The sequence below is a fragment of the Phocoena sinus genome, chromosome 10 (genome assembly GCF_008692025.1).
Source record: "Phocoena sinus isolate mPhoSin1 chromosome 10, mPhoSin1.pri, whole genome shotgun sequence".
Classification (NCBI taxonomy): Eukaryota; Metazoa; Chordata; class Mammalia; order Artiodactyla; family Phocoenidae; genus Phocoena; species Phocoena sinus.
This window is the reverse complement of record NC_045772.1, coordinates 37,953,641-37,973,765: the sequence shown is the minus strand read 5'-3', so window position 1 is coordinate 37,973,765 and position 20,125 is coordinate 37,953,641. Positions and strand designations below refer to the sequence as shown.

The 20,125-nt window shown below is 34.4% G+C and overlaps 1 protein-coding gene across 12 annotated transcripts in view; it reads right to left on the bottom strand.

The window, feature by feature from the left end:
• PPFIA2 (PTPRF interacting protein alpha 2) overlaps nt 1–20,125 on the bottom strand; it is a 473,113-nt gene that overhangs the window by 49,589 nt on the left and 403,399 nt on the right. For all 12 annotated transcript variants that reach the window (XM_032644985.1, XM_032644987.1, XM_032644989.1 and 9 more), the window contains one exon: nt 12,792–12,885. In XM_032644985.1, coding sequence (XP_032500876.1) covers nt 12,792–12,885 — 94 coding nt within the window. The remainder of the gene's footprint in view (nt 1–12,791; nt 12,886–20,125) is intronic.

Here is a 20,125-nt window from a genome sequence, read left to right as displayed (position 1 = left end):
AAGTGGTTTTTCTGTCAACATACCTGTGAACACTTTGATGAGTTCTGAGAAAAGGGCAATTTCTGTGCTCTTCATGAAAATTGCCAAAGTATTTGGGGCCAGTTATTACCATGGACAAAATAATCTTCCTCAGTCTACTAGCTACTTAGGAATTGCTCTCCAATAAAACAAGTTGAACAAATCTGCACACAGTGGAATATTAATATTTCTCACATATTTATCATTTTTAAAATAGGAAACTTGTACCTATAGAAATACCCTGAATATAAAACATAAGAGAAATGATGAAAATAAACAGGAAACACAAATATAAAGGCATCACTCAAGAAGTATTGCTTAAAGTCCCAATATATATATTGATGTATATGTTATCTGACTTTTCATAGTTTTTATGAACTTTCTTCTCCTCTATAGTCAATTAGTTTAAGAGCAATACTGAGCAGCTATTTCACTTTAGAATAGTAAGTATTTCAGCTCATGACCTTCAAAAAAATATGTTCTGCAAAGAATCGTAAATGACTCTAAGAGAGTTTGTGATAATATATTATAAATTCATATCAGAGGTAATATATATTTGCATAATTTTTTGGTCTGGATAAAGTGATTTTTCTTCTTATAAAAATTGATATTCTTTTCTACATGCAGTTATTTACAGGAACATATAACCTCTTATTCTTTTTCTTTCTACTCCAGATTGTCAAGGTTACGAGACTGGCAAGAGAGATTCTGGTCAAGAATTAACATTTTTCAGTTAAAGACCACTGTAAGTAATAGGCAAATAACAATTTTTCATTGACCTAGAAAACAGGTTTTAAGGTACCCACTAATGAATAAGATCAATCCAGTTACTGGCACAATATTTTCCTTGGGAACATCAGCATACATCCAGACACAACCAAGAAGACATTATCAACTAACGTCTATCTTATATTCCAAAACAGGATTCTTAAATGTTTAAGTTTCCTCACTTTAATCTTCTAGATCTCTTACTGAATGAATGGGCCTTCGGTTTATAAACTAGCTAACTTTGAATGGACAACTCCATACTAGAAATAATTTACTAAATGAACTCCATATGTGGAATATAGTTGCCTCTCGCTTCTTAAGGTTCAAGTTGGTGACTCAGAAATTTAAAAAATCAATCATTAACACCAGATTGGGAAGTGAACAGGTAGTAACTGAAGTGGAAAAGTGGAATGAAGAAAGGATTTCTTTCAATAGGTGAAACTTGAGAATGTTTAAATGCTGATGGCCACAACACCGAAGAGAGCAGAATTTGAATGTATAAGTACAAGTGGGAAACTGGCACAACATGACTGACAAAATGGGAAAGGATGCTCTTAAGTAAGAAGAGATTAACCTAGTTTCTGTAATAAAGCAGGATGGGGGCAAGTGTTAGTGTGGATTTGGCAGCAAATAATTCAGAGGACTCAGATTGGTCTCTTTTTTTCTCTCCCTCTGAAGTAGAATGTGAACGCACCTGCAGAAGATGTGGGTTTGAGGACAGTGGAGGTCTCCAACAGAAGTTGCAGAGAGTAGAAAGAAGATTGGTGAGAGAAAAGTACTGGGATTACCTGGCAGTGTTGAATTCCCAAATGAAGCTGGTCCAAATTTCCCTGCATTAATTTTCTCCTGCAGCACAGAGGTGCCCTCATGTAGCCATGGAGAAAGAATATTCATTGGTGGCTGTAGTTACGATGTGGATGTCACCAAATGAAAGAGGAGTGATGGGCTTTAGGAATTTTTGAGTGTGGTGAAATTATGGACATAGAATTTAAGCTAAATAGGGAGAGAGAAGAGGACCAAATGGGGCTGATGCACTGGGAAAGGATAGAAGTTTTTAAAAAGACGATAGTAGAAGAAGTTGATAAAGGGAGCTGAAGGGAGGAGATAGGAAGGAATGATATGCTTGAATTAGTAATTTTCGAACAGGAATGATTTGGGGATGATGACAAGATTCAGAATACAGCATGAGAGGTGTCTGACTTGGAGTAGAGAATGACATTGGAAGTAATGAATCTGTGAACTTAAAGGTTAAGTTGTGAATGGTTGTTCTATGTGGATACAAGAGCACCCGGGGTGATGGCAGAAATTGCTTTACATATAAAGACAGATGATGGGATACAGATAAAAATAAATAGCGAAGCACATTTCTAGTGATCCTTACAAATGTAAGAAAATGGTTCAGAAGTTTTAAGTATGGCTCATCAACATACTTCTTCAGAAATAATTTTTCTTTAAAGTTAATATTGATTCAAAATAGCTAAAATATTTGAGACTCTTTAAAAGAGGTTAAAAAATCTTTATTCTTCCAAGAATTTTTTAAATTCATTTGCCTAGCAATCATACCACAGTCAAGCCCCAAATTAAAATTTTAAGTATGTAAAATCTGAAATAAAGACATTTAATTGTATGTTCGTGTATATATATATATATATATATACATACAATATAACATATATACACATACATATATATTTTTGAATGAAAAGTCTTTTGTTATAGAACTATGTTTTATAAAATCCTAGCAATAGGACGTAATCAGTGGCCTTCTTAGAAATGTGGAAACAAGGTAGAGAAGCTTGCTTCCTGAAAGGCTAATTTTAAATAACTATGGGAAAAAAGCACATCTTCAAAGTCCTTATAAAAATTACCATACAGAGCTAATACAAGAGCCTATATTTGTGGAAATATAGAGAATACTCTCTCAATTAAGATGTCAGTCAGCATTACATTTAAATTTACCTTAATTAGTCACTTTTTTTTCTTTTAATAAAGGAACTTAATTATCCTTGCTATTAGGCACTAACTTTGAACGTTTTACTGGGATGAATAACATTAGATTGAGTCAAGCACACATTTAAATTTCTTACATAGCTTATTTATTAGTGATCATTACTATTTTTTTTAACATCTTTATTGGAGTATAATTGCTTTACAATGTTGTGTTAGTTTCTGCTGTATAACAAAGTGAATCAGCTATATGCATACATATATCCCCATATCTCTTCTCTCTTGCGTCTCCCTCCCACCCTCCCTATCCCACCCCTCTAGGTGGTCACAAAGCACGGAGCTGATCTCCCTGTGCCGTGCGGCTGCTTCCCACTAGCTATCTATTTTACATTTGGTAGTGTATATATGTCAGTGTTACTCTCTCACTTCGTCCCAGCTTATCCTTCCCCCTCCCCATGTCCTCAAGTCCATTCTTTATGTCTGCGTCTTTATTCCTGCCCTGCCCCTAGGTTCATCAGAACCATTTTTATTTTCTTTTAGATTCCATATATATGTGTTAGCATACGGTATTTGTTTTTCTCTTTCTGACTTACTTCACTCTGGATGACAGACTCTAGGTCCATCCACCTCACTACAAATAACTCAATTTCCTTTCTTTTTATGGCTGAGTAATATTCCATTGTATATATGTGCCACATCTTCTTTATCCATTCATCTGTCGATGGATACTTAGGTTGCTTCCATGTCCTGGCTATTATAAATAATGCTGCAATGAACATTGTGGTTCATGATTCTTTTTGAATTATGGTTTTCTTGGGTTATATGTCCAGCATTACTATTCTTATATCAAACTTTGGGATAATATGTGTGGCTAATTATATCAGAAAAACATCAACTTTATAAAGCAACTACAGCACTTTGAAATTACCTCCATTTCTCATTCTTAAAAAAAGGTGTTTAATTTGAATACATTTGTTTCTCATTTTGAAGGACGGGATGGGGTCAGATAAGAAACTAATTATTCTCTATGAAAAAAATTATGTTACTCTTTTCAGAGTATAAAGAGAGAGATTTTTTTTTGACTCCTCATGGAGACCATTTAAAATTAGATAGGGTACTCAAGGTCCAGCTGAAAGACTGGACTACATACTCTTTAAATTGTGGCCTTATCCCGAATCCTGAATAATTCAGAGAAAACAGGGCTCGGGAAACCTGCACTTTTATATACCACAGTGCTTGGAAAGCTATGTTTCTTCATGTGTGGAGGAAATAGCAGTTTCTACCTCAAAATCTTTGTGAAAACTTAAAGAGAAAATACATGTAAAATGTGTAGGACAGTGCCTAGCGTACTGCAACTACTCAGTGTGATTATTAAATATTTATTACATATAAAGTAGATCATTATTACCATTACTACACAAAGGATGAGGATGAAGATGGAACAGGATATATGCACACAGGGAGACAGAAGAAGTTATAAACAAGAAATAGATATTGAGTATACTAAGAACATAACATGTACGATGGGAAGTAGAGACAGATAAAGCTGGTGAGATAAACAGGAACCAGATAATATAGGGATTTAGGGGCTATATAAAAGCATTTGGAATTTATCCTAGGGATGCTAGGAAATGACTGAGGGATTTTAGGCAAGTTCAGAAATATGATTTAGATAGATCTCTTTAGCTGAAGTGTGAAGAATGGATTAGAGGAAGGCAAGGCTGGAAGTATAGACACGGTTTTAGTATGATGGCCTGAGAAAGAAAAGAAGAAAATCAACATGCTTGAGAGATTTTAAAGAGCTAGTATCTGGATTAATAGTATAGGGAGGTGACAGTGATCATGTACGCAGGTGCCTAGAGGAAGGGTAAGGACAAAGCAGAATGAGGGGTAAAGGCAAAGCCCAGATTTCTGGTTTGCTCATCTGGGTGAAAGTCACTGCCCTAGTTCCTGTACCATATTCTTAGTTTTTCGTCTTCTTTATCCACCCAGCTTCTAGTCCTGTGTTCATTTATTCTGAACATATGTTTTGAGTACCTACACTATGCCAAGCATTGCAAATGTTTAAAAAAAGTGGAGATTCTCTGCATCTAGTTCTCTGAATTGTGTAGAGAATCACAGAATCCCAAGACAGGTGCAATTTAAAGAGCATGTAATCCAATCTCTCAGCTGAAATTTGAATCCCTCATTTAATAATTTTGCCACATCCATATGCTTGGCAGGTCTATGTTGGACATAATCATGAGGAACAACTCTCTTTCTAAGCGGTCAATTCTTCTCAGATCTGTGATCGTTAACAATTCTTAGACGCAGCTCAAATTTATTTGTAACAATCTCTCACTTTTGGCCCAAGATCCTATCATGCAGTCAAAAGAATACACCTGATTGCTCTTTTTCTTAGCAGCATCTGGATCCTTGTTGTCTACACTCCACATGTTCCTAATTATTTCTAACACTGCTTGAAGACATGGTTTGGTGTCATCTTGTTATGCTGGTCAAGTTCCTCTGAATATATGTCTGAATACATCTACTTCAAGCCTATTTCCCAGAAATTAACCGAATATCCAGCTATGATCTGGTCAGTGCATAGAGTTTTGGCCTTATCAATTGCTTTTTGGATATTGGAAATCAATATCTTTATCAGGCATTGCTAATTTGTCTTTTTTCGGTAGAAACATTTTTCTTAGGAGCTGCAGTTAAATGATATATATCCCCCTATACACAAGTAATCAATATGTATGGTCATGAAGTTGGATGCAGATTTATGCAAATGACCCTATTAAACTTCATCTTGTTAGATTTGCATCTCTCTTTAAAGGTCTTCCTTAAACAAAATTATTTATCTAAAACTTAACTATGTCCTTTAGCTTCATGCTTTCACAAATCTCATATTCGTATTTAAATCAAATATGAAAAGGCTGAGTCTACCACCTTCTGTTTCACTCAGTCATCATCAATTCACTTATTCAGCCCCTGTGATTACAACGGTCCCACCAGTTATATTTCCATGTTGTTAGTCTCATTTCAATCTCATGTTCATTTAGAAAGTAATTGAAATACCTTGCTAAACTCAATATGTGGTATTTCAACAGCATTTTTCCTCATCTACATGTCTGGAAAATGTTTGAAAAGTTTAAGGACACAGCTTATTCTTAAGGAACTCCATTTACTCTGGTGATCAAAAATCCCCTTTCTTATTGTTCAAAAATAACCTAATAGATGTTTCACATTTATTTTGGGAACTAACAGTGAGGTGACCAGTCTTTAGCTCAGAGAACATCCGTTAAATAAGAACATTAGGTGGCTTTAGGCTTATGACACTTTTCTCATTCTATTCAAAGACCAGAGACTTAGAGAAAGGATCATGGCCACTGAAATACTTAAGTGCAATAATTTATTTTCATGACTGTGTCTCTATAAGCTCTTTGAAGAGTGGAACTGTATAATTCAAATATCAGTAGTTTCTAACACAGTTCTTGGGACATAATAGGCACTAAGTGAATGAGTGAAAAGTTATCATTTGCATGTTCCATTAATCCAGGATTTACTTCAATCAAGACAAACAATATGGATTTTAGTTTTTAGAAAAGGAGGTCATTCTTCTGGTACATGTAAGTATCTTGAGTTTTCACTTACTATTATTAATTCTTATTTTATTCTTTTCATTTTCATGGACAGCAAATATGGAGACTATACAGGGCTTCTGGTTCTACATACTCTGTAATCTATTAACATTGCACTGTAGGTTCATAAGAGCAGCCCTCCATGTTTTCTTCCTTCCTCCATATGTGTATATATATATATATATATATATATATATATATATATATATGTATATAAAGCACATTGGTTTTCCTCAGATTCATTTTTCCTAACAAATTTCAATGGATTTTGGCCTTTAGCCTTTGGCTATTAGTATTTTTTAGGTTCAAGAAATTCTTAGAATTGTCCATGGCTGGAGCTTGGCAGGGCTATCCATGATCAGATGGTAAGGCAATGATAGCTCTAGCTCCTCAGCAGAGCGGACAAACTTCTGGAATTCCAAGTAGGAAACTGACACATTTTCCCAGATAAATATTGAGAACATTGGGTTTAGGTTCTGAAATATTTCTACTTTTATTAGAGCTTTTTGAGTTGGTTGCCCAAGAGTGTTCCCCTGTAACCATGTCTGTGCTAAATGAACTCTTGACTATAACAAATTGATCCAAGTACAAATATCTCTTCTACATTAGGCCAATCAGATTCTTTCACCTAAGAACTTAAAAATGTGAAAAAGAAAAGATGAGTTCTTGACAACACTCTAGAGAAGTATTTCATAATCTGTCATAGTTGAAATTTTAGAGTTGTCCTGGCACTGTTGCTTCTGCAATCTCTGAGATACTCTAATATCCTACCAGTGAGTTCCCCTTTTTGTTTTATTCAGCCAAATTTAGTGCCTATAACATTCTTACAAAATATATTTTTGTGGGGGAAGCAAAGACATTTACCTTCCATATATATGACCTTACTTACATGGGAAAATGTATTCAAAGCTTCTAACACATGTCTTACAAATTAACCTCTGGAATACAACTCAGTTATAAGTTTAACTTGGCACATAGGCACTTAATAAATATTTATTGAATGAAAGAATGTTGTGGAGTTTCTGTGATACCTTTAATGATGAATCTTTTCAGTGACATTTATTTTGCTTAGAGATATGCAAACTCTGAAACTTACAAATGCCAAAGATTAAAAGTGCCAAGTCTCAAAACACATTGATGTCTATGCACTGAAGAAGACCCTTAGGATTGCAATGGAAATAAATTAACTAAATCTATAGAGCTTCGCTTTTATGTCTTTGAAGTTCTAACATAAAGATTCATCGGTAGTGATTAACTGTGACTGTTATGCTCCAGGGATAAAACTACTTCTCTGGAGGATGCTGCCGATAGCTGAGTTGGAATGTTAATTTCATTTTAGTGATGTTGAAAAATTGATTTCAAATACGATCTCCATATTCACTTAGCAGTGATATCCATTCAGGAGAACATAGCAAATCTAACATATAATAATATATTACCTATATTATAACTAAAGATTGAAAATGATATATTAGTCAGTATATTAATATTCACATGGTATCTTTCAATTTAGTCTCAAGATTTCAACATGCATATATGTTTTAATAAAAAATTACACAGTGTTAAAATGCAGGAGAAAAACATTAGCAGATAAAAAATGACACAGATATTTCAGGATTTGTATTTCTGGAGCTAAGTAACAATTCACTGGGTATTCTGTCGATTTTAATACATTCACTGCCTATCAAGGACTGTCGTGAGAGTTAGACAGGTGTATTACTACTGAAACAGACAACTTCATCTTTAATCTCATAAGTCTCTAAAAATAAGCTTCTTAGAATCAAAGTTAAGTCTAGAAATAAAAATCTTTTAAGTCAATACATGTAACACAGACGAGACTAACAAGTCTTTAGATTGAAAGTATGAAACAGAAAAATGAAACATAAAAATCATTTGAATAGAAACATACTTATGACATTTTTGAACCTCAAAGATAAAGGGAGAACTCAAACTTTCAGGAGAGAGAGAGAGAAAGAAAGGAAAAATAAATCCTATATGTTATACATAAAAGAATGACAATCAATTGACATTAGACATAACTGGAAGCCAGAAGAGCACTATGTTTAAAGTTTTGAGGAAAAATTATTTTAAACCAATACTTTTACAATTTTCAATTAATTTTATGTATAAAATATATTTACAGATCTTAAGAAGTTTGTCATAAACCTTATCAACACATTTCCAGAGATGGTGATATGGGAAATTGGCAGCTAAATATGTTCCAGGAGAAAAAATAAGTTAAGAAATCTGAAGAGATATTAATACACATATATTGATACTTCTAAAACTCTTTTTTAGGCAAAGATGCTAATGACATAAAATTTCATTTTCTTCCTTGAGTTCATGGTTATTGATTCTAGAGTAACATATTTATGGAACCATAATATTGTAGATGCTATTTTTAAGGAGAGATGGGGCTTATACTTTCACATCTTGGAAACCTATGACTACCCAGCTCTTTCTGTGTCAGGTAACTTTATCTAACTTGGGGGTTCAGTTTTAGGAACCTCCCTTTTTCCCATATACCTAAATCATGTTCTATCAGCTGTATCAGTAATAAAGCTGACATTTTGATCTCTTATTGTCTGACTCCTTTGTCTATTACCAAATAAATTCTAAACTTTGGCAAAGAACAGAGTTTCTATTTACTGGGTATTAAAATACCCACACCTAGATTCTAAGTGAAGTTCGGGGAGTTAGGGAGTTAAAGAACATTCATAAATTGAGGTTCTTGGTGGGCCAGACCATGTACGTTTTTGACCTTGCAGTAGCTTCTATTATGCTGTGCAGTTATTTTTTGGAGTTGTGTGGTTGATTTTCATTGGCCATCCTGAGCAAGTAGCTTTAGGTCTTAGTGAAAACATTTGCTGGAGAGCTAAGAAAGGGAAGTAAGTTCTTGAAGATCAGGATGATAAGTGTAAAAGAGAAGAAGTGAAGTTCTCAGGTCTAGTCTTAGAAATGAGGAAGATATTCAGTTTGTGTTAAATCAGAAAAGATGCTTGCCATCCAATGAAATCAAACAAGGGACGATGGAAAAGATCTCAGAGAGTAGTGACGCATTGAGAAAACTGTGGAGAATCATAAATTTAATATGGAGACACATATTGCAAATAATAAGTGACTCAATTCTTAAAGATTAGGAGAACTATACAACAAGACTGCAGAAAAACTGGTCCAATTTTAAAGGGGAAGGCTAGACAAATTAATATGAAGTACTCGAAGGATTACAAGATGAGTTTCAGTTTGATGCAATTATTGTAGGTATTGCCTGTACTCTATATAAGCCTGGTGAAGAAATTTATGGAATTAAAGCTTTAAAGTAAAGTACAACAAAGATAAGATGTAGTAAAAATGAACCAGGTAGAACAACAATAGATTGACTTTAGACCTTAAGATTAGATGTTGTTCTGATGGAAGAATAGCACCTGAGTGATAATACACAACGAAGGAAGATAATACTCAAGAATTTTTAGAACAGTAGATGCTTTAACAGATCCAGTATTGTTGATTTCCTATTTATCATTATAGGACAGTAGCTAGAAATATAAGAAAAACAAATTTCTGCACCAGAAAGCAAAGTAGAAGTAGAACAAAGTAGGAACACAGACCAAGTAAAATGCTTTAATCTACACGTGTTTAATTTGCTGGATGGTAAATGCACCTCAAATTAGACCTTTGTTTGGAACTGCTAACATTGTAATTTCTGAACTTTGCAAGAATTTGGAATGTCTTGAATGCTGCTTTCTGAAAGTATGTCCCCCATATGGTTTTTTAAAATGTGTCATAAGTAACTTATTTAAAGATTTCTTCCAATTAAGTTTAAATTCACAGATTGTCAACTGTAGATACCTGATATCCTAGTAAAGTTAAAAAGAAGACTTTTTTCCAGCTCTGCTATTCCCAGAGGTAGACTAATGAATCTCTGATATGAACTTTGGTACAGTGATCATAGGTCTAAGTACTATGTCCTGGACACATCATTTGGCTTGGTCATTAGATAAAATGTAGAACAACAACTGTTAAGAAACTATAGTCATTGCAACCATGCATGTACAATCTATAGTGTTCAACATTTTGAAATAGTTTGCTCCATTTTTGTGTGTATTTTTTCAAAAAAAGTACTTGAATTTTTTTCTATCTTGAAAGTAGACAAGTACACATGAAATTTGAACACAGAAAAGAGTATGATTCCTTGAAGCACACTTAAAGAGGATATGGTATCTTTTTAAAAAAGAATATTGGAATTGTTTAAATAAAATTGTAAATGCTTTAGAAAATTTGAGAACGTGATCAATATTTAATCATAATTAATAATACATTTGATAGAAGTAAATTTTGAAACTATGTCATTTAAAAATAATTTACCTTGCTTATCTTGTAAAACCCATTACATGAAGGCACTTCACTCTTTGGTAACCCAGAAACCCAGGCGTGGTGCCATGGAAGTCCTGAATAAGTGTTAGCACTTCCTTATATGTCTTACAAATACAGGTTGCATATTTGTGCTCATAGGGCTTTGCTATGAGATGATAAACAATAAGAGAGATATTTCTGTCCTTTCATTGATTAACAATGCTAGCTTTGTTGGATCCATTTTAACCCAAATATTATTATTCTATAGGAAATAGTTGTGTTAAGGAATGTTAACCTTTGTTGTATTATAGTTTGTTTTTAATATTCTTCTTAATATTCAAGACTAGTATTCTACTTACTACATTTAAAAATTATATTTTGCCAAAACACATTGCAAAATGAAACAATAAAGTCAAACATAGTAAGATCTCAAACCAAGTCCAGAACTAAAATCACTTTCTGACTATGAGAATACTTAGGATTCAAGAAATAATTCCATAAAATTAATATCAAATCAATCCAACAGGGTGTAAACTTAACAATTGCTAAACTTTAATTCTAAATTTATGATATTGTCAAGTCATTGTATAATTGGAATTTTTTAACTTTAGTAGCTGTTAAAATGGACACTTAACTTGGTCCATAAACAACAAATGAACTATGTGAGGCACTGCCTTATATGCAATATGAAAACTGGCCAGATTGCCATTATTTGTAAATATTTCATTTTGGGAAAAATGAGAATTAACTTTTAAGGGAAATAAACCATGTCCATTAGTCAGGCTAGGTTTTGATTATCATTATTCATTTAGATTTAAAGCAATCTTAAATAAATACATTCAAAATCTTTAGACATCAAATAAATTTTAGAGTCAATCAAAGGAGAAAATTTTTTTTCTCAGTAAATAACCATAAAATGTAACATTTATTGATAGGAACAGATTGTGATAATATTTAAATACACTTTTGAGCAATCAGTAATGAAAGAGGAAGTATTTATTAGTGTGGAATGTGACTGAGCATTTAATTGTCTTCAAGAAATAATGCTCCCACGGTCACTTCTTTTTTCTGAACAGTATTTCTACTAAATTTAGGTATATAACTAATTTTAGTAAGTAGAAAATTAATGACACAATTAGACTAGTGGACTTGTCTACAACTTGTAACTACATATTTCTTCATTATTAGCAAACATCTGCAAAGCAAGTGAGAAGGCAAAATATGAAACAAATTAATTAGCCTGACTAGTATAACCACGTGCACATTAGCATGACTAATATAACCATGTTACAATAATGATGCCTCAAGCAATGAACATTCTTTCATAGGAAAGAAGGTTAATATGAAAACTATAAACATAATGTAATATTTGAGAGGGAAGAAAAGAAGTAACCAACCAAATGATTCTGGGATATAGAGAAATTCTTTGGATTTTAAACAACATGGTCTAAAGGTCCGCTTTCATCAGTGAAAATGTTACTAAGCTTTTAAAAAATATGTTATATATGGACCCACTTGCTTTCTAACAGCTGCTGAGACTCCAAAATTGCCAGTTTTGCAAGTCATTTAAAGGTTCCATATTATACATGAATGAAAAAAATACACTATCAGTTTCCTGACAGATGCAAAACAATCTGCTGTGAGTCTAAAATAAGTTTATGTTCAGTCAGTCAGAGAAACATTCTCCTTTTAAATACTCCATTTTAAGAGGAGGGCCTTTAATTGTTGTGAGAGGAACACAAAGTTGGATTACTCTCTCATTTTATCATACCAATTCAGTAGAATTTAACATCAAATGGAATATTACATTATTTGTATGGCTACATCTGAATCTTTTAAATATATTTGAGTTTTGAAATAAATGATCTCTAGAGAAAAACTTTACTTCTACTATGGGCCAAAGATTTTTATTTTAATAGTTAGCCCATTATAACCATGAAACTGGTGCATCAAATAGTTTTAGGGAAGACCAGGACACTCCTGGCCTCTGTCTATTGCTTTGTTTCCAATTACTCTCTTTTCAATTCCCCACAAACAATGACACTAAGTAAAAGTTAGAAAAAAAAAAATCTCCAAACCTACTTTTTCTTCAGTCTTCTATCCTTCTCAGCTTGAGTTCCAAGTTTGCCTAACCCCAGGGACTCCTGAGCTGCAGCTTCAGTCTCCATAAAGCCTCCTGTGAAGAAGTAACTATTCATATTAGGTTGGATATATTGTGTCAATTCTGAAATTAAATTTTTAAAAGTTTATTTGAGCAATTGTTTAGTATTACATTTTTTTTTTTTGGCCTGCCTTTGTATTTCTAACACAATATGCATTCGATGGCATGGGTACATACATAAACATACGCTGAGACAATGAAAAAAATAAAAGGTACCTCTTGGTAGACCATTCAGTTGCACCTAGTAGCAACATAATACATGTAGCCTGTACACTGACAAACACTTGAATATATAGTTTGAAAGCTATGAGGTCTACTTTTCCTTACGAAAAATGAAAAAACTGTGCAGCGTGTGAAGTTTTTTTCGATGTTTGAAACGTGTGAAATTTTTCATATATAATGAAATAAATGATAGCCCAATGAGCAGAAACTCAGGTGTATGTCTTCAATTCCAAGTTGAGAGAATGGAGAAACATTTGCTGAGTTACCAAAACTTTCTGTATCTTGTTCTGGAACCCTCTTCTGCTCACCTGGATGACTCCTATATCCTTCAGTACCAACGTAACTTCCAGAACTTCCTATGTTCTGGCAGGCTTTGTTTTGTTTTGTAATTTTTATAATAATACCTGAAAAAATTCTAAATCTTTCTTCAAAAGATCCTGGTAAGACTTGATTTTACCTAGCAGGTCACAAATTATTTGATGTAGTGTCAGTTTTATTGGCTTTGGGATATATTCAATATATATATATATATATATAAAACCTTGGAATAAGAGAAGGAAGAAAGGAAAGTGTGTTGGGCATCAAACAATTTTACAAAGCAATTATTTAGTATCTTTAAACATATCATTGTTCATAAATTATCTGTTGTAATTGAAAAATGAGAACTTAATCCTGGGCTCTGTTTTCTCTTTGCTATTTACTATGTGAAAAACACGAAGTCAAGGTAAATGAAAAATGCTCATTATTTTTAAGTCATTTTAATTGGAAGAGATTTAAATTTCCATTTAAGCTCAAGATTAAGTAGAAAGATTTAAGCTAATACTAATTCTTAAAAGTCTACACAAAAACATTCACCAATATATCAGTAAATAAGTACTATTAAGGATAATTTTGTTGTAATTATTTTTCATAATTCATTTAACAAATAATTTAAATACTCAGTATTATTAATTCTGGATCAGTGATATAAATAAGTTAATCTCATAGCCTACTAACTCTGTTACAGAACTGGATAATTATAAGAAAGTCCTCTTTAATTGAAAACACATTGATTGCTGTCTAGATCTTATTCAGGGATTCAGAGTTTGAGGACTGAAATTTATTCAATTATGCACGTATGCAATTAATACTTAAAGAACTTTTTATTGTGAATGATTTTTGTTGTTGGTATCATTAGGAAAGTCATCCACTAGTTGACTAAAGTACTCTTGGGAAACTTTTTTTTTTTTTTTTTTTGCTGTACGCGGGCCTCTCACTGTTGTGGCCTCTCCCGTCGCGGAGCACAGGCTCCGGACGCGCAGGCTCAGCTGCCATGGCTCATGGGCCCAGCCGTTCCGCTGGACCGGGGCACGAACCCGTGTCCCCTGCATTGGCAGGTGGACTCTCAACCACTGCGCCACCAGGGAAGCCCAGGAAACATTTTTAAATGTGGGAATTTCCATTATGCACAGTGAGTGAATATTTTCATTTTATTTCTCTCATTGGTATACTTGCCCTACTGTATGTCCATAAATTACTATTCACAATCTGCAATTAACAATAAAATTGTTCTCTTGAAACATAAATGGAAATGAATAATGATTCACTTAAAAGTTTAAAATTCTTAAAAAAAAAAAAAGTTAAAAATTCTTGATCAGTCCAGATGGGGACACAGAGATTGATGAGTAGACCCATTCTATAAACAATGAGATATTTTCAACCACTACACGGTTGAATGAACCAGGCTTTTTGCCCTTCTGAGCAAAGAACATATAATTTATGATTTAAATTTGTTTCAAGAACCCAACATTTTAATTAGAGAAAAGAACAGTTTTTTAAAAAAAAATAACACTCTGGAGGAGAAACAAAGAGAGCTCTAGAGCAATTTTGTGAGTCAAAACTAGACCCAGAAAAAGTAGATATTAGACTTTTCTTCTCATAAATAAAATTATAAAAATAAAAAGCACGAGGAGCTTGGAAATAGTCTGAGCACTTCAAAATCTAATATCCTTTGAAAAGAATTTAATATAGAATTGTCGACACATCCTGTTTGAAAATGCCAATAGAAAATGACACTTAAGGCCAAAGTAGGCAAAATTATTTTTAAGCAGCATATGTAGAACCGTACCCTTAAGCAGGAGCAAAAGTCTAATTATGTGCATTTTTTAAGCCCAAATAAAACATTTCTAGATGAGAAAAACATTCTTTCATAGAACTGATCCATCTGCCCCATAAATCCCAGGTTCGTCTTTCCAACCACCTGACCAGCTAACTGGTAGGATGACCTCAGTCAAACCAGCTTATGAACTCTTTTACTCTGTGGATGATTATCTAAATCTGGTGAGAGTCTGCTTCAATTTTTCCTAGGCATCAGTGGGACCCCATGGCTGTGTGGACTTTAGGAATATCTACTCATCTAGACCGATATATTCATTAATCACATATGGCATTGAGTACTTGAAATGTGGCTGGTCCAAATTAAGTGATCTGAGTATAAAATATGCAAAAGATTTTGAAAACTTAGTACCAGAAAATAAGATATCTAATAATTTTATATTGATTACATGTTAAAATAATAATTTTTTCTATATTGGTTTAAATAAAATACATTATTAAAATTAATCGCCCGTCTCTTTTTACTTATCTTAATATGGCTACTAGAAAATTAAAAATTACATATGTAACTTATATTTGTGGCTTGCATTATATTCCTGTTCAGCAGCGCTATATAGTAGTGGTTCTATACTGGACACAGTAGCAGTTTCCAGAGGGAATGTAAATATTTGCATATGTTGATGGAGGAAGAGGGCCACATTTTTAGATGTCACAACGACTGCAAAGTGCAACCGATATATATTAGGTAGGAGACAAGAAATCTAAACTTCCTTCAATGAGTAGAAAATTCTTTAGTTTGCCCATCTTGAAATGGCAAGAGAGTCCCCAGTGAGAAACACTGGCTGGTGGACGCTAAGGGTTACTTATTCTCCAGGAGACCCCTTAGGAATATGGAGAGAGCATCATTAACTCCATCCATCACATGGCATAAAGTGCTCAGGCATAGAAGGCTCGAGTCCCATGAGCCAGTGTACATTCAGATAATAAACTGCTTATCACCTTGTCAGTGGCCCCCTAGTGCTTGCATATGCAAAAGCCCAAGCCAAAATTCATGTCCTCAGTGAAGTTCTCTGGGCACTCTATCACTCAGGCACACTCTCTTTTGTGAGGTTGTCAAGGACTTGGAAGTGTTTGAGACAGAATAACTTTTAGGGTGTGAGGGGCCTAGTCAAATATTTTTCCAACCTCTTTGTATACAAACATTTTGAGTAGCCCAAAATTAGTGGGATGACAATCTAGTGTGGTCCAATCTCATATGATACCATTCTAACAGCAGGAGTGAGTGATTCAATTGTTAGACCATCCTTCTGAACCAGGGTCAGGCCACTGGTCCAGAACAACCCCATAGGCAAGTCGCTGGGCTTCCCAAGGCATCTGGTCAACCCCAGATACGAGGTAGGGAGTTAGGGAGAAACAGGGACACAGGTGCACATGGTTTGGTTGGATTAGGCACCCTGCCCAGATGGCACTGCCTTCCTGGCTAGTTACAGGTTCTGAAAGGTAAAAAAAAAAATTTGAATGCTTCTAGAGACTAGACCTACACAGGTCCAGGTCTTGGGTGAGGGTGTTCTGCCCGGATGGCATTGCCTGCCCCAACCTCTCCCAGGCACCAGAAGGAAGGTTTTAGAGAATTGCAAGAGAGGTGCTACAGACTGTGAGGTTACCTAAGACCCAGGCTGAGGAATTTGAGGAAGGACCTTCATATGCCCAGATCTTTGGATGGTACTCGTTGGAGATATCTGTTTGTTTGGATTGTGAAGGCAAATATCTCTATGATGCCTGGGCCTCAGACTCCAATCAGAATAATATATTTCATGTTGACCCTTGAGGTACAAGTCCGTCAGAATTTCTGGCCAAAACCCACATTGCAAAAGCTCTGTATCTCCATTTTTCCCGCAGAGTTCCCTGCTATCGTATTAAAAAGGAACTCTAATTCCAGGGAGATTAAGACTATAGTCTGCTGCTGATCAGTAGTTTCATCTTTCTTCTACTTGACCTCACTGCGGTGTTAATCCATACCACTCATTTAGATTTTAAATGCACTTGAATTTATAAGTGATTACTTAATTGTTTCATGACTCTTAGTCTGTTAGTTCTCTGGAGGATGCACCTAGGCACTGTGCCTGGCTCATAAATGGTATGTAATAAATGCATGCACAATTGAAGCTAAAAAATGCTTTCTTCAAAAGAAGACCCTTTCACTACGCAGAGCATGACTCATCTCTAATTGATACTTTGGGAAATTATATTGAATTTTCTAGTTCCATAACATCTAGGAACAATCTGAATTTCGGGGTAAAGGCCTGCACAGGCACCTAAATTTTACATGTAGAAAGGTGCTTGCTAACTAATGCTGGTGCAATGTTGATGTTGTTTCTGTCAGTGTGAAATTATTTTCTTCATTATGCTGATCATAACAAATCAAAGAATTTAGACCATTATTACATAATCTGACAGATGACAATAAAGGAAAGAAAACTGCAATTTATCAGGCAAAAAAGTCTCTTTGAAATATATTGCTTCTCATATACACTTAAAGGAAATTTGCAAGAGTAGTTTTTATTTTTTTTACTCAACAATATATGCATTTTATACATCTGTAATCAGAGATACTACCTGTACAATTTACATACATTTTTCTGCTTTTACCATTTTTCCATAGCTTTGCTATATTTTGATCAATTCCCCATTCTTGAAAATCTCTGTCTTTGATTTCTGTTTCCTTCTTGTAATGCCTCTTTTCTTTATGCTTACCATTCACTGTTGACATCTGCTAGGGTAGTCACGTGTGATCTGTTCTTTTTTCTTTACAGTCATTATTATTAGGACTCTCTGAAGGCCTGGGAGGGCTGGTGTTTCCTAGGCAGTAAATGTGTTAAAATCATATGGAACAGATGACTCCCCCAGAAGTAGCAAATGTTTTTAACATCACTACCTCTTCACTCTCTATTACCGTTTTCCTAAGCTGGTAAACTGCCTCTAAAGCGTGGTACTTGATTGCTCTGACTCCTAACTCTCACTTCTGCTTGGATACTTGACCCTGGAACCTAGATCATTTCCTGTGCTGTGTCTGCTTCAATTTGCTGTCTCCTAATCTCTGCATTTCCAATCTCTCCACAGCTTGGTTAACCTGACCCTCAATTTTTATCATTTCTTTTGCTTGATATTAATAATTTGGTTTCATACTCTGGACCCCAGACTGTACCCACTTCCCAACTAACCATAAAAAGAGCCAGGTTCCTTTCCATCATGTTTCCCTTGGAATTTGTCCTTTCATGTGGTTTCAGTACCCTTTTTTTCAGAGATAGGTTCTATTTGAAACTCAAGCTTTAACCTTTTCAATTCTGAAGGAAAATGCACGGCACTTAGATGTTCCTAGTAGAATCAAACATATCCAGGGAGAGAAAAACTAATAATAATCGGAACTCTTTACTGACATTATGTCTATATGTTTTATAAGAAAATTTATAATATATTCTGTGATCTTTTTTATTATTGCCTTGAATTATTCTTTACTTTTTATGCATTTGTGTGTAATATCCTCAAGAAGTTATAAACTTTCTGAAAAAAAAACATGTCTTTAATTTCATTAAGTTCCCAAACATGCTCCACGGGACTAGGAGCTCAGTGAGGTAATTTTTGATGGAAACAGTCCCACGAGTATATTGTCTGGAGCACTAGACCAGGAAGTGACATCTGGGAACCACTGCTAATTCTCCTACCAAGCAGCTGCTTTGCCATGATGATTGTTAAAATCATCTCAGTTTCTGTATAATATAGAATGTGGCTCACTACATGATCTTTAGATATCTTCTAATTCTGAAAGTCTGTAATTTTAAAAATAATATGCATTTTCATAGTAAATAACTCATGGTATATATTTTGTAGAAGGAAGAGTTGCTGGGCCTAAGGCTTAAATGTTAGAGCTTCATAGATTCAGGATTACTGGGGTTGAAATAGATCTTAAAGATCATCCAGTCCAACTGCTTTCTAATTCTTGGACCCCTTCCACAACAGTTCTTACTCGTATTTACCTAGCTTCTGCTTGACCATCTCCAGTGACAAATAAGTCATTTTTTGACAAGCTACCTTGTTTGTATACAATTATGACTCACCAGTGTTCTCTTTCTTACACTGAGATGAGGTTAATCTTTCTACAACTTTAACACTTCGGCTACAGTTTTGTACCCTCACTCAACAACAGAAAGACCAAAGATTCCGCCACATAACAGCTTTTCAGATATTCTTAATCAGCCATCCAGACAGGTCAGCAAGGAGAATAAACATACCCCTGTACTTAGCTACTCCTCACATAATTTCAATCCTCATCAGCTTAATCCACTCTTCCAACCTTTTTCCGAGGTTATGATATGCCTCCGAAAGTGTAGTAAACAGAAATGGATACTATTCCTTGGCTCTTGTTTTACAACAGCCGAACAGAATGGAAAAGTCTTCTTTTATCTCAATGCTGTACATCTATTAACGTGGACTACATTTACTGACTTATATATTGACTTTAGAGTTACCTGAAAATTCTAAATTTTTCTTGTAAAAAATGCTCCTGAGAGTTATACTTTTAAAGTGGGATATTTTTGGACCTTCCAAATCTCAGTTTTTTGAGGTAGTCTTTAAGGAAGAACACTGATTTTTTTTTTTTTTCATTTGTGATTTCTTTCCCTATCAGTGATCCAAAAATCAGATTACTGGGCTGTTGAAATATTCATGCCCAAGTGATTAGGGATGTGAGGATCAAGAACAGGGTGAATCCTAATCTTGCCACTAGAAACCTGAATCCAAGGTGGCATCACTCCACTTACCATCACTATAAAGGAGGCCTATGCAACCAGTTATAAATCTCACCAAAGTTTTCCATCACCCAGGCCCCATTCTGACATCTTGTCTACAGGGCTGTCATGAGTTACAGCTCACGCAAATGCCT